At 39.9% G+C, this 16,171-nt stretch overlaps 1 protein-coding gene across 3 annotated transcripts in view; it reads right to left on the minus strand.

Moving 5' to 3' along the window:
* The window catches only part of LOC111577321 (testis-expressed protein 2-like), a 42,660-nt gene that overhangs the window by 10,349 nt on the left and 16,140 nt on the right, over positions 1–16,171 (minus strand). For all 3 annotated transcript variants that reach the window (XM_023283541.3, XM_023283539.3, XM_023283540.3), the window contains exons 3-8: positions 9,926–11,510; positions 7,969–8,169; positions 7,413–7,740; positions 6,665–6,903; positions 6,209–6,373; positions 4,237–4,336 (exon numbers count right to left, since the gene is read on the minus strand). In XM_023283541.3, the coding sequence (XP_023139309.2) occupies positions 4,237–4,336; positions 6,209–6,373; positions 6,665–6,903; positions 7,413–7,740; positions 7,969–8,169; positions 9,926–11,485 (2,593 nt within the window). In that variant the 5' untranslated portion in view covers positions 11,486–11,510. The remainder of the gene's footprint in view (positions 1–4,236; positions 4,337–6,208; positions 6,374–6,664; positions 6,904–7,412; positions 7,741–7,968; positions 8,170–9,925; positions 11,511–16,171) is intronic.

Consider the following 16,171-nt stretch of genomic DNA (forward strand, 5'->3'; position numbering starts at 1 on the left):
CACTTCCAAGAAATGTGTCTAAAAATGTAGCAGTTTGTTATTAAAGACTCACTGTGGGTGATCTGAATTATTTCACTAACAATTTGTTAAAAAGAAATCAAAACATTTGGCAACATATAGCCGTTTCTGAACGTAAGTGCAAATAAAGCTGACAACCCATCAGCACAGTCAATGAAATTGGGTTCAGTGCCTTCCGATTGTGCTTGAAGAGGCTTTTGAGGTGTGTTCTACCTGGAACTGATCCAAGAAATGCCGGTGCCATCTCAGTTGGAGATGCAATCATTTCCTGCTCTCATTATAGGGTTATGTGAGTGCTGCAGTGATAAAAACGAGGCAGTGAGTCATAGCACAGGAGAGAGGAAGAGAGACAGAGACTAAAAAGCGAGTAAGGACACAAAGAGGAAGATGAAATGAAAGGGAATGCAAGGGGAAGAGAAAACTAGGAATAGAGCAGGAGACTGTTCATGTGAAACAGATGAAAAGACAGATCTGCCACAGAATGTGTGGGGGACGACAAAAGTAATGTGATACAGAGAGATGGGAAGCTCAAGGCTGCATGTCTGAAAGATCATAGAAGAGTTCCTCTAAAAATGACGTACGAAAGCTTCTTGTGATCAAACCTAGAACACAGTTTGCTGAAACTTTAGCACCACTTGAGCCAGCATAGCTGTGCAGAGCTAAGAGCTCACACAGCTAAGCTTCGATTTATCTGCTCCAAAGAAAATACCTGCTAAAGTGCTTAAAGCCTGGCTGTATTTTAATCAACTAAGCGTTCAATAACCAATCAAATTCCATTAGATTTCCGCAATTTTCCGGGATCTGCACTATGTAACATCTTTGCAAAAGGAGATTTTCTTCACATTAAGTAATCACAAACATTTTTCTGTAAACGTTCCAATTCCATATATCCAAAGCTTGAAAAACAACGGTACCCTACCGAGCTCTGAGCATTGTTACTGCTGGTCAGCAGCTGTAGAGGAAGGGAAAGCTTTGCACTTTATTTACCCGGCTGAGAGTCTAAAAGTAAGAAGTGTCTCTCTTTGACCTCAAATGCAATGAGTACAGCAGCTGTTGTCATTGTCTGCAGTTTATAACAACCCAAGTCGACCAAAGTGCTGTCTGTACAACAACAAAAATATGTGCACATAAGCCAGGGAGACAAAAAAAAAACCAGCATGACAACTTCCATCTATCCATCCGTTATCTGTACACTGCTTATTAGGGTTGTGGCGGGGATGGAGTCTATCCCAGCTGACTTAGGGTGAAGACAGGGGACACCCTGGACAGGTCACCAGTCTATCACAGGACTACACATAGAGACAAACAAGCAGCATGACAACTTACAAAATAAAATAAGAAAAATATAGCAAAAAAGGACAAAGCAGGCCACTAAGAGCACTCAAAGTCCATTGAGAACATGGCAAGCATGTAAAATGGCAAATGTGTTGACATGCTCATTGCTGTATTTTAAGAAATATATTTAGTTACTGCGTTCCTGGCAGCTGGAAGTTGATAACCCATCTCACCACAAATAGAGAATGAATACAAGATATTGACTAGCTATTGGTTTGATTACATTTTTTAGTGTTGATCTGAATTTGTTGCCATTTTCACTGCAGATTAAAATCAAAACAAGCATTCTAATCGACTGTTAGTAATTTAAAGGGGTAGCATTGTGAGCATTTCAGTCTGGACAGTGTTACTTTCAATGGAGAGTTAGGACAGCTGTCATCAGTGCTGCTGTTCTTTTGGATGGAGAGCACAGCCTCAGTATTGTGACCTTATTAGTCACAGCAAGAACACGAGAGAAAGAATGGGAGCAACAGTCAGTCATGAGACAAAAAAATCCCTTCTGCCCACGTGTTTGTGTACGCGCAATGGATTGCAAAAGTGTTCACTCAATCTGACATTTCACTCAATTTGTCAAACAAGGTTTTTAAAATTATATTATTTTAAGTTTGAGCAATTTGACTGACGGGTTTGGATTGCTGAGGCAAAAGATACAGTGGTGGAAAAAAGTTTTCGGACACCCCATGCATTTGTGAAATACTGCATTCGGTCTTGAAGTGCAATTTCTTTTAGTACAGTCACAGCCAAAATACTAAACAAATCCTAAAAAAGTCATAAAAAACTTAAAATGGATTGGTTTCATAAAAATACAAGAGAAATTCTGAATATTGGGTCATTTTGGTACCAGTGATCTACTAATGAAGGTCGTGCTTTTCATAAAAAGACAATTTTTGTTGCCGGTCTATATAAAGCAGCACATTTGAAAGTTCTTCAGAGACAAAAATGGCTAAAACAAGAAACAGCTGCTGCCTGATAAGCAGGAAGTGCAGATGCAGTCCTTCAACAGTTGTATACACTCTGCAGAAATACAGACGAACCAAAGATTGGAAGACAAACCAAGATCTGGGAGTGCAAGGGTTTCTTCAGCAGGAAATGGCCGCATCCTGATCTGCATGTGCAGGGAAAAGCGCCGAATGACATCACAGGAGCTTCAGCAGCAGTGGTCAAACCAAACTGGTGTCCAATGTTTCACCCGCACTGTACAAGGTCGACTTTCAGATCATGGCTTAAGGTCCTACAAGGCTGTCAAGAAGCCCCTGATCAATGAGAGACAGAGGTTAGCCTGGCATCGTTGGGTTCAAGCACACAAGAACTGGACAGCCAGGAACTGGAAGAAGATTCAGCTTTATTTTCCTCCTGCTAATGTGAGGGTATGCAGAAGGCCAGGAGAAGCGTTGTCTCCAGCATGTACAGTACCTACTGTCAAACATGGAGGAGGCAGTATCATGGTTTGGGAATGCATGAGTGCTGCTAGTGTTGGTCATCTCACTGTCTGTGATGGCACATTGAACTCTGCCAAGTATTGTGCCATTCTCCAAACCCACATGCTTCCTTCTGCACTGTTCCGTCGAGGTCAAAACCGATGATGGATGTTTCTACCAGATAATGCCCCTTGAACACATCCAGGGCCAGTAGAACTTGGCTGCAGGAGCTCAGTATCCAGGTGTTAGAGTGGCCAGCTCAGTCCCCGGCCATGAGCCCTATTGAATATCTGTGGTGGATTAGCAGTAATTCAAGAAGAATGGGACAAGATTATCCCTCAATAGTGTGAAAGGCTCGTGGGGAACATGCCAGCCAAGAGTAGAGCTCTACTGCGTGCTAATGGCAGGAATACTAAATATTAAGTTGATGATGTGATGATTTATTTATTTTTGTTCAGTTTTGAACACATTCTCTGTTATTTGTTGACTTTGATGCCAACAATGTTAAGAACTAACATATTGAAACTGCCAAGAATTTATTTTGTTAGTTTTTCTTGTAAACAGTAAACAAAAAAAACATCATTTGTATTTCTGTGGAAAAGGACACGGCTTGCGGGGCGCAAAGGGGATATATTCTGTATATTTTTTTCAATTTTTGAAACACAAAAAAATATTTTTCCACAAATATTTCATGATAATTTGTGAGATTGTGTAAAAATATGAAGCGTGTTCGAAAACTTTTTCCACCACCGTAAAATACATAAAGTGACACTAGTATGACACAGCAAGAGCCAAGACAATTTTAAGAATGGGCTTCATGGTTACACAAACATCAGCTCTCTAAATGAGACATTTAAGCGATGAGTAACTTTGACTGTAAAATCTGGTCTTAAGCCTCTTATGTGAATCTATAACATTGCACTCTGGTCAGGTTGTGGTTAGCCACTTTCACTTCTTCTTCTCTGTAATGTCACAGTTCAGACCGTAGTGTGGTGGCTAAGTGAAAATGGTGTCACAGCCAGATATGTTACTCCGCCGAGGTATGTTTTCAGTGCTGTCTGTTTGATTGACTGCCAACAGGACTATTCAAAAACTACTAGGATACATTTCATGAAACTTGGAGATGTTGAGCATGGGCACAATAAATGTTCATTAAATTGTGATGCTTATTAAGATCCATTTCTTTCAGATTCCATTGCATGCAGAAACACCAAATTGTGACAACTTTATGAGAAGAATCACACAGAATATGTATCCTGACAGATAACTGGCTGGTGCTACTGATGAGATAATCCAGATATTGTCATCAAATCCACAATGTGTCTGTGTGTGTGTGTGTGTGTGTGTGTGTGTGTGTGTGTGTGTGTGTGTGTGTGTGTGTGTGTGTGTGTGTGTGTGTGTGTGTGTGTGTGTGTGTGTGTGTGTGTGTGTGTGCAAGTGTATTATGATTCGATTTCTCTCTTGCCTCGATAATCAATGCTCGGTTTCGAAGCTCCAAGGATTCTGGGAGTGGCCGAGCCCATGTCCAGTTCTGTCAGGGTTAGTTCGTTCATGAAGTAAGGCAACTGAAAGATACAGAAGCAAAATACTGGGCTGATGACACTGTGCATGAATCATTAATTTCAGGAGAATAATACAGCACATTTGAAAAAAATAGAGAAAACGATTTAAAACAAACAAAATGTCCTTGTTTAAAGCAGATTTACATCCTTTTTAGAAATATACCGTAATATTGCTGCCATCATAAATCAGCTAAAGTGACAAAGATCATTTTTATGTTAATTGTCCTCACAGATTCATTCAGACACACACCACAGTGATGGAGAGTGGGAGTAGACATGTGACATTTATCATACAGTACATCGAATGACACATAATGCATGATGGTCACAGTTTTCCTTTCTGATGTCACAACATCAAAGATGAATTTATGCATGTTTCAGGGGGAATTTTATGACATGTTTTGGGCATTCCCCAAAACAATAGATGGTATTCTGTTGCAGTTTTAACAGCCCCACTTCATAGACTGCCATGTCACCCATTACAGTACATTGTAATTCTTGTGTGTGCCTATCTGTTAAAGCGACTTCACACAGTTTAGAATTCTACCATGTGGGAAGTGATTCATAAATATTATGTGGTCCTACCTTGAAAGACTGCAACTTCTACTGAAAAGTTATCAGAGTGCTAATTAAGGCTCTGTCCACATGTGCAAAAATATTATGTCTGTCCAGTTTGGCCTTTCATCCACATAAAAATGCAGTTTTAGGTGACTGGAAAACTCCTTTCATGCTAAAGATAATCCGAAACTCAATTTTCAGTGTTGACATGTAGACAGGTAGAAACTCAGATTTTACTTGTGAAGAAGTCAGAGAGCATACTTTTACCTTCTTTGTTTATAGGAGGGGATTTTGTGCATTGGTAGATGTTGCCAAAATAGTGCTGGTGCTGCACAGAAATGTACAACTACTCTTCCAATATGTTGCGAAACAGAGGCGTTACAATCAGTCCATGCATGTTCTTCCACTCTTCCTTAATGCACTATTGTTGGTAGCCTACAGTAAACTTTAAGTGCTTTTATCTGGCTTCTGATTGGCTAACATGGCTTTATGGTTACGGATATATCTCATCCTTGTGGTTTGGCATTTTGGTGACAGATCTTCAATTTTGTCTTTGCATTTTCATGTGTACTTACATACTTATTTTGAAAAGAAAGAAGGAAAACCTGTTTAATAAAATACCTGTGCAAGTGTGGACCACACCTCAGACATGGAGCTGACACATTTAGATGTGGTCAGAATAACGGAAAGAAATGCATGTCTGACAAGGACTATAGAAGTCACTGTATATATCTTTAGTTTTAAATTTGAAGATACTATAATTTGTGAAGAGTACAAAATGAAATGAAAACTCATGAAAAATTATATGGTTTGATGCAAAAAGAAACAAAGACACACTTGTACATATTCACAGACTGACAACACTGCCTTCAATCAACTGTCCCTGTGTGTGTGTGAGACCCCCAAGGACAGAACAGGTCTTTTCACGATTAAGATTGCAATATTTCTACACAGGATATCGTGGATGGCTGCACAGATCAAAACACATTATATGATGAAGCAAAAGAAGTTTGCCCAGGGGACAGGATCAGAAAGACCTTGCAGGACAAATAGATAGAAATGAGACAGTGTTTCTGTCTCTGTCCCTCTGCTTGTAAACTCAGTATAGAGCTGCAGAGGCATTTAAAGAGCTGCACAGATATAGACGCTGACATTTGGACAGCTTATCTATATAATTATTCTCTGTGTGTAGCTGGACTCATGATGTGAAAAGGAAAGTGGGCGTAACTATTAACTGTTTACATCATCTCAACTCATTTGCCTGTTTCAATTTCTTTTCTAAAGGGAGAAGGTTGTCATGGGCCTTGCTCCACTCACCCGTATCTTGCTGAGCTTCATCTGAATCTTCTTGGAGACCAGTTCAGCCCAGTAGGGCTCAGTCAGGAAGTCCCAGAAGACCCGACCAAGAGCCGCATTCACCCAGGCAACAGTATCCTCCTCCTCTCCCATGGGCTTTACCTGAGCTGAAGTGGTGTTTGGTAGCTACAGACAGAGCAGATGAGTTATTATAAAGTGAGAACTAAAGAACATGAACCCTAAATCTCTGTACAAGATCCTAAAATATTTAACCCCCTACCAATACAGCAGATTCTACTCCTCTGACTAGACCTTTGTAAGGATAAATCACAATATTAGCTATTATTTGTTGAGTATGACAGTGCTTGTAACTCTGTAAGGGAAAATTGTAAAAAACATGACAAGTTTGGCACCTAAGGAAGGAAATTAAAAAGAAAAATGTGCTAGAAGTGTAAATGGAAGGTGAGAATGCGCTACCTTCTTATCAGCCCCTGGGCTGCTCTGTGGACTCTGGAGAACAGGGCTGGCTGCTGTAGGGCTGACTGCCAACTGCTTTGGCAGTAAGGAGCCCATGTAGACACTGTAGTCCAGCAGAGGCTTGGTTTTGGCACTAGCTGCCATTGAGGAGGAGGCTGAAGAGTCCTTCGGCCGGGGCTGAGATGCCAATGCCTCATCCAGACTGCTGCGGCTGCTGCTACGACTGTGAGAACTTGAGGCTGTGGGAGGCATGAAATGCATGGGAGTAAAGGGAATTAAAACAACCCTTCAATAATTTAAAAAACCTATTCTATTCCTATTGTGCTTTTTGTTTATCTTAAGTAGTTTAGATTTTTAGATTAACAGGTTTACCTAAAACCTGCCCTATGGTTGACCTCAAACAACGAACTTCTGCTCGGGGTACATCACTACACTCAGAGATCTAGATTTACAGTACATAACAAAATGATACTTCCAAATCAGAGCAGAGGGAGTTTTTCTTATTAGCAATGAGGTCTTAAAAAAACAGCAGCTAAAATGGAACATTTCCATCAGTGGTTGACAAGAAAATTGCATGTGAACATACTCTAGGTGAGCCCAAAAATAAAAATTATAAACCAGTGAACATGCATAATATGGGCCTTTAAATTTACTAAATTTTAGCCCTGAATAAAAAGACGCAAGGAGTAATAAAGAAAAAACTCTTTGTACTCAACAAACATTTTATGGAAGCGTCACTTTTACTCACTCTTCTTACTCCCCACAACAGAGGAACTTTTCTTCAACTCTGCCTTGAGCTTAGAGGCTGAAAGAAACCTCTGGAACCATTCCTCCTTCTCCCTCCCAGTTCTTCCAAACAGGTAGAGGGTCAGGTCTCTGGAGGAGGATGAAAATCCTCGATCCTGGACTCCTCCCATTCCCTCTCCTCTGTCCCTTGTGCTCATGCCTTCACCGGCCTCCCACCTGTCACCCTCTGCCTTTGACATGAAGTCGTCTTGTTTACCGAGTTCAATGCAGATGGGGTATTTTTTGTTCCATATTCGCTTCCTGGCCAGGCTCTGAGGCACCAGGTACACCTGAGGGAAGATTTGGGGAAAAATCAAAAACACACATTTTAATTCCTTTACATTTCTTTGATTTTTTTTCACAGCTATGGTCTACTTTTAATGGACTTAAATGTGCTGTTCTCTGAAGATTTGAACTCTGAATCATAAAAATCAAGAAATAATTTTCCAATGAAAGCTTTAAAATGGATGTATATAATGCGATTTTTACATCTGTGTGTCAAAACAATTACCCCATACCTTGCAGTTGGTGAGGTCATAGATCTTCTGACTGATGTAAGTAACGTCAGGTTTTGTTTCATTATGTGTGGCACGGCGGGCAATGTTGTGGTTGGGTTTGGACAGACGAATGATGGAGCCCTCCAACCGGACATACACAGAGTGCGTCAGTGTGGCGTGGTATGTCTCTGGGTCATAGTTTAATATCTCATTCATCCAGCCCTGGAAGGAAGACATACTGATTTCATATAAAGTAGGTTACATTTCACGGTCTGAGTAGCGAAATACTAGAAAAACAATTGAATGTAAAATTCAGATAAATAGGCATTCCCGATCAGATGAGTTTATTTTATAATTAACATAGGTCTTCTGGACTGTATACATGTATGATTACCAGGATTTACACATGAGAAAAAAATGCTTTTGAGCATCCAAAAACACAAAGAGAAGACATCAATCCAACACTGTGCATGGAAAATGAGGACATTGTAAATATCTCCTCACAGCATGTTGTCACCCATGTAACATACTCCAACAGTGACAGAAAAGGTTACACGACTCTGTCTGTGAACTTCCCACTGATAACAGAGCATCTCATAACCGCTGTCTTTTCAAGTGAAGACTTAAACAGCTTGTTGTCATCTGCTCTGCGTGGTGGGCTTTGAAGTTCATCTGGCTATATTCAGCTCAGGATACATCACAAGTTTATTTGCTGCTTTGTCATTTCAGTGTGAAAACTGCAGAGTAAAGATGCCTCTTAAATGGCAAGTTTGCCTTTGTTCAAAGACACAGCTAAACACAGTGTCACTATCAAGAATACTGCTTTCAGAACAAAAAAAATCCAAAAAATGTATTTAAATTATATTTTCTGTGTAGGATTCTGTATTATTCTTTGCTTTAATGTGCAAATATTACAGATTATTTTCTGTGATATATCATGAACTGTACTAAATATGTACTAATTGAAGCTTGAGAGGTTTATATTTCTAATTTTAACAGCAAAATAAATTCTGCTGCTCCATCAGAGGGTAGGTGACAATAGAGATGCATGATTATGGCCAAAACGATAATCATGTTGATCAATATTGAAATCACAACAAAATATTTTTTAATCACACTTTAAAAAAACAACGCTGCTCTCACTTCATGCTGTGCTACATGCCTGCTAATGCACAAAGTAAGAATTAAAATAAGGTTTTTCTGCAAATACATTCAGCGCATCTCCTAGAGGAACTCTTTGCTGAACGAATGTTTATAAAAGACAAGACTATTTACTGATGTTTTCTCAATACATCCCATGCAGGCTACCATAAATGCTAGCAAAGTAGCTGTGTGCAGAGAAGCCTCTAGTCTTCACTCAGCTACCGCAGAGCAGCAGTATGGAGCAAGTAGGTGACCAAAAATTATGCTAAAAAGAGTGAAAAAAGGCATTGTAATGTCAGATATAACCCTGCTGAAATCAAGTTTGTCAGCACAAGCTGTTTCCTAAGAGCATGCAGTTTAAAAGTCAATTTCGTAGTTTTGCATTTTCTGTGAATTTCAGGAACTCAACATCCGGAATATGATTAATATTTAATTCATTGTTCAGTCCTAGGTGACAATATGAGTTATTGTCTATAAAACAGAATCCATAGGACCTGCAGTATAACTAGATGAAGTCAGTGGAAGGTGAAGCTTTCCTTTGGTACTTTAATGTCTTAATTTTCTTAATTGTCACTTGAACTGTTTCAGCATAACAAGTGGAGAGTAGAATTAACAAGTGGTATTAACAAGGAAAGCCCTTTTGTTAATGTTGGAAGAACCCAGTCACATTTCTTCAATCCAAATCTAATCTGAAAAAACTTCTCTTATTTTCTGAAATGTCATTCATCATGTCATTATTAGCAAATTATCAAAAACATTGTTAGAATATTCTATCACATCATAGAATGAAATAAAAAAAAATAAAAGTCATCAAAATAGGAAAAGATTCACTGACCTTATAAATTTCTGGTTCCTTGATGTCCAACTTGGTCAGATTCCACATCTCCTCACGGTGTCTGGAATGTCTAAAGTCACTTCCAGAAAGTTTTGGTCCCGTTAGCCACACAACACCGATGGCTAAAAGGAATCCCAGCCCAATCCCGAGCAGCAATCCTCCAACATAACTTGGCAGAGGTAATACAAAATACCCATAGACCAACACAGTAAGGATGCTGAGAGTATAGTGTGGAACACTTGGCGCCGGGCCACTACTTTCAGATTCATCATCACTGCATGGTTCAGTACTACCACTTAGTGGCACTTTAGTTTGGCTACCACTTCCAGTATTGTCAGTTCTGTCAGCACCATCACCATCTGTATCAGTACAAGTATCAAAGTCCTCGCTGTACAGGATGCAAAAGTCCTCATCCTCCTGTTTTGCAAGAGCGGACATGGAGCACTTGTCCAATGACATGGTAAGCGAAGATGATTTGACGGGGCTCTTTGTGTCGACAGAGGGGTTAACAGGTGATTCGGCTGTACCAGACACTCCACTGTTGGGACCTTCAGCCTCCCAGTCGCCTCCTTCTTCCTCCTTGATGCAGTAATTGTTGTTGCTCTCCAGGTGACCATTAATAGAAGCAATGTTTGAGAGTTCTGAGGCACTGGCAGAGAGTGCCTTGGGCCGGTAAATGCTGCTGCTAACTAAGCTGCCACTCTTTTCATCCATGATTTTACTCAGCAGCTGCAGCGGCTCAGAAATTACTTCAGAGAGACGGCGCTTGGTGTCTTCGATTCGCGCCTCGACTTCTGAGACTTTGAAGAAGCTGCGGTTATCTGGTGAGGTTAGTGGCGAGGAGGGGGCAGTTTTAGAATCGGTAACTGATGACACGGCAGCAGATGGTATCCGAGACTGTGTGAATTGCTTAAAGAGTTGCAGGTTGAGGCGCGACTCTGGAAGACGGTAGGGTGTGGAGGAGGAGGAGGAGGAGGAGGAGGAGGATGAGTCCTGGGATGTATCTGAAGATAATGATTTGACGAGAGTCTTCATGAGATGCCTGTGTCTCACTGACGGAGTAGGAATAGAGGAAACCCCATCACGAGACTCAACATCAGAGGAGAGAGATTTAACCATGCTTCGGAGAGGTTTGTCGCTGGAAGGAAAGCTCAAAGATTTTGTTGGCGAGGAGTTAGAAATTGAAGCTTTTTGCTCAGAAACGTTTGAAGACGGAGTCCATGTGGGAGAACTGTTAGTGTGATGTTTAGAAATGGGAGAAAGTCTGGATGATTCAGGGATGACACCGACCCCAACAACAGAGTCCACTGGCACCCCTTCAAACATCTCCTCGCTTGCCTCTAAGGCTGTCACAACATTTGTGTCGTGTGAGGTAGTGGAGACAGTTGTAGTGTACAGCTCCTCTTCCTCCTCCTCTTCCTCCTTCCCAAGAGCTGAGAAGTGGATGGTGATGGTCTCCTTTGACAGTGATCGGTGGACATGGAGCTTGGGGGCCACGGTAGGTGGCTGTTTATCTGTGGAGTGAGTGCTCTCTGCATGGCTGGGATGCCGGCTGGTCATTTCAGTACTCCCACTGAGTCGTAGTCTGCAAAGAGGGAAAACAGATTGCATTAACTGAGGGTGAAAACAATCAGTCTGCTAATCATTAGTTAATCAACTGGAAAATAATCAGCAAATTGTTTCAGTCAAGTTTGCAACAAAAGCAGCAAAGGTGCTCTGGTTCCTATTATTGTTCTTCATCATAGTCCACTACCAATGATGATGAACGCACATTCTTTTTAAATTACCATCTCTAAAGCTATCATAAAGAGCAAAACAATTCAGGAGCAGACACAAATAAAGGTGGTATTGCTGCAGGAGGCCAGTAATGCAGCACATCACTGCACGAGCAGATCTCAGCAGTTAGTATGAACACTAGCAAAGAGGCTGACTGGGATCTGGGAAATGTTGCGAGTCTCTTTGCTAGACAGTTAGAGAAATGAATGCGGACAGTATGTACACTGAGCAAAAATATAAACCCATCTGATGACAAATGGTGGACTTGTGCACTTTCAAGTACATGACTACGTCCCGAACTGATGTGTCAGCATCCAGGATTCCAACAGACTACCGTAGTCTCATTTTTCTCTTGTCTGCTGGGGTATTGTGTCATTTCAATAAAGCTGCATTTTAAGGAGATCTTTTATTGTCACTGGTCAAAGGAATTTCTGTTTATTGATCACACTATTTTAGCATTGTCTTCTAACCCCTGATTAGAATGTGGATTTATTCATTGGTTAAGAATTTGTCACCAGCTGAACAATAGAAATGAGGTTTTTAATTTTTTCTACAAGTCAGAATAGAAATCCATTTGTCTGCTGCCTTTTTATGTTTGCTCAGTGTGCATTAGAAAAAACAAAACACTATTTTCACCATTCACCAAAAGAAAAACACTACAGAGAATTTTCCATTCCGGCTTGGGGGGATAAAAGGGTAAAAATATCCAACATTACATCTAGGAGGGAATGAGACATTATATCCTCATGCCATTAATGTCAATACATTACTCAATCGCTATACATCTATTTAGAGATTCCAAATAGTGTTTATTATGTTCTTTTTGTTTCTTGTTTCTTGATGAAAATGTGTATTACCATACATTTATGTGCCTGTGTGGGTGCTCAAGCAGCTTCTGAACAGCATCAGATTTCAGTTCAACAGCAATCAGGCATGTTAAATCACCACACACACGCCTCATGATTAGAACCCCAAATCCCACTCACCACCTGCTGACACTCCTGCAAATACCTTCAACAAGCCACACTGAAATATTCAGCAAAATCAAGAAGCCTAATCAGGAGAACTCAAAACCAGAGATGGCACAGCTAAAACAAGAATCAAGACCCAGAAAAACACGAATGCTGCAACAAACAAACCACATACTTTATAAGAAGGACTTTGCAGTAGCAATGAGAATATTGCACCTCTTTTGCAGGCTCAAGGTTTTTCATTTTGCATTGGCATAATAAAAATCACATAAAACAGACTGTGACTTCATGTTTATCTTTGTAAGCATTCAACAACATTCACAAAACTCTCACTGTTAACAAGGGTTAATTGCATAATTACACTGTGTGGCACCTACTAAAAACTGACAATGAGGACACATGTCCAGAGACAACAAATGTCAACTAAAGTCCACATAATGAAATGAAGCTGATATAACACTGCCTAACGCTGCAGATTATTGTGAGAGACAACAAGATATTTTAAGTAGCCACACTGGTCAACTGACTACAATTTTGGCTGCATTTACAATAGACAAAGGAAGAGCTCAACAAAAAAATGTGGGTATTATGAAGGCGCTATGTAAATAAGTACAAGATATGTTTGCAGTGTTACTCACCAACTTTGAAGTCCATGAAATGCAAGAAGCTGATTTTTTTCTCACAAAACTTTTACAGTGATGATTTTAAAGCATTTTATATCTCTATTTGTTTAGATCTCAGTTCCCTAGCTTGCAACCTCTTCTCATTCCTGTCTTTCTGGCAAATGGCAGTGCAGTACTACATTACCCGGAGGTGGCTTTCAGTGGAATAGTGTAACGCCACTGATAAGACTGTTTACATGGAAAAAAAAACTGCTTCATAGAACTACTAAAGATCTGAAATGCCACAGTTTAATAAATTAGTCAGACACATATTAAGATTCAACACAAAAACAGTCATATACTTTGTTCTGAATCCTCATTTGTTTTACTAGTGTAACAGCCATACAGCCTAATGCTGCTACAATTGATTCCTTTGAACACGCCATACAGTGGCCTGAAAAACATCTGTTCAGCCCAAGTAACAAAATTTTACCAAAATTGATGGTGTAGATAAAGAGAAAAGCCTTGAAGGAAATACACAAGGAAGTAAGTGCACCATCTTTTATTTGGTATATATAAAAATGCAACAACTGTGATCATGCATCAGCTTTCCAAGTCTCAGATCTCCGAATTACAATGCAAGATATGAATAAATAGGAATTTAGAGCACAACTAAAGTCTGCAGAACAATGCGCTTATAACAGACATTTTTCCTTAACTGTTCTTATCCTCATCCCGATTAAATACTTGGTCTGTGGCCCGTTGGTAAAAGGTAAAAGATACTGTCAATAAAACTCGGGTTAAAAAAAAAAATCAGAGAATAAACAGTATCAAGACCTTTTGTTTATTATAAAAAGATCCAAGTTTGTTGTCTCTATAGGAAAAAGTAACTGAATTCTTACTGCACACATAGGTTTTTATAATGTTGGCAACTTCTTTCTCCTCTGGCATAACAGACAATGAATACTCTGTGTCACAGTAATTAGCATTAAAACTTAAGGTAATCAATATTACTGTGTTGAAATGATTCACTTCAATTCAGTGTTATTTATATAGCACTCGTTTCCAACATGTGTCATCTCAGGGCAAAAGAATGGCCTGACTTTTCTGGTAACACAGTGCGAAGAATTTGCTGGATCTTTTTACATCTACGTGACATCTTCTGGTAGCGAAAATAGAATTATGGTAACGGCTTGTTGGCATCTGGCACTGATGTCCATGTGCTTTGTCTGGACAACAGAGGTGGCATGAGGTCGTGCTGGCTCACTCATTTACAGACTCCACTTAACCACTCATTGTCACATGGGTCACGAGTGAGCTTGTTACCCAGCCAGGCAGTCTGCCAGCCACCTCTGTCCCTAGCTAGCCGGCCTTCGGTCAGCAGCTACACAATGAGGCCATTCTGGTGGAGAGTCAGTTGAATTGCATGGATTTCATTTTAACATACAAGATTCAAAGGGCTGAGCAATATTTGCTAACAGCACATTAGGATTAGTCATGAGGTGGTTAAGTATGTTCATGTGTGTGGTTATAAAGACGGATCTCCCAATTAAGCTCTATGGAAATAGAACAAACAAACAGATCAGAACAGTGGGCATGTATTTCTACATATTTAAGTATCTGGCCGTCCATCCAAGGATGGTTCTGAACACTGACAATGAAGGTCCCTGTTCGCCTTGAGTCCCCAGAGCTTTTCTCTGAGCCAAAGAACTGCCTAAGAGGACTCTGCAGAATGCAATCTTGCCATTGATGCTGATGAAGCCAATTACAGAAGCAAGCCAGCCTCATTAACCCTCATGTTTTTCCTTCATTAGGGACATGTTCACACCTCACTTCTTCACAGAGCAGCATCTACTGGCAAAAAGATCAGAGTGCTATTACATGAACACAGTGGCTATTCGTGGCTTTGCTCTTTTATTCAGTGTACTGTTAAAGGACAACGATGAACTGGAGATGTAAGAAGATATAGTTGTAATAAAAAAACTTCTTATATAAAATCTATTTGCATAAAGGCTAACCTGAATTATTTAAATCTTCAACCTTTACTGGGGAAACCGATGTTTAAATAACCAGTCAAATGCTGTACTTTTTTCTTAATATACATGCATTGCCACAAAAATCCCAGCAACCCAACATTATTCATTATGCATCAACCTTAATTAATGTTAGTTATTCTCAGGTAAAGACATTTAATTTTAGTGCGTTTCAGTTCACGTCTAACCAGCGACATGTGATCGTATGACACTAAAATTTGACTTTGAAACAATACCTGTCCAATTATAGGGAAACTGAACCGTTACCACAACAAAAACCTAAAACACTGGGAAACGTAATGTAATAAGAGATGGGAGAACATGGAACAAAAAAGGAAGTATTTTGCTAATGGTGATGCATGACAGTGGAGGATGTGAAAATAAGAAAAAAACAACAAAACAAAAAATACACAAAGTAACAAATCAAGCTAACAAGCATGCTGATAAGTAATCTGTCTATATTCAACACTGTCTATAAAACCTAAAACTATTTATTGCAGAGTGTAGACCCAAAATTAAGTTCTTTATCATCAACATTTGGATCTGAATCTTGCCTCCCTCAGTTTCCATTATTCCATTGTCATGCTAAGATTACCAGCGTGGATTCCCCCAAAAGCCATGGTGCAGTTTGAACACTGAGGGAAACTCAGTTTTGTAAGAACAGATGACCCCTTGCTGCTGTACCTCCACTGTTTGCTTCACCAGTAACTACTGAGTTCAGTCTAAGTTCACATCCAGCCTACAAGGATTCCACAATGTCATAATACGTGATGCAGGAAGTTCCTAACTGAAGCAGCACTATCTAAACTAGCCAGATGAGGAAAAGACACTCAAAAAAAGAAGAACCAAGAATTTCTGACATCA

Source organism: Amphiprion ocellaris, chromosome 4 (genome assembly GCF_022539595.1).
Source record: "Amphiprion ocellaris isolate individual 3 ecotype Okinawa chromosome 4, ASM2253959v1, whole genome shotgun sequence".
Classification (NCBI taxonomy): Eukaryota; Metazoa; Chordata; class Actinopteri; family Pomacentridae; genus Amphiprion; species Amphiprion ocellaris.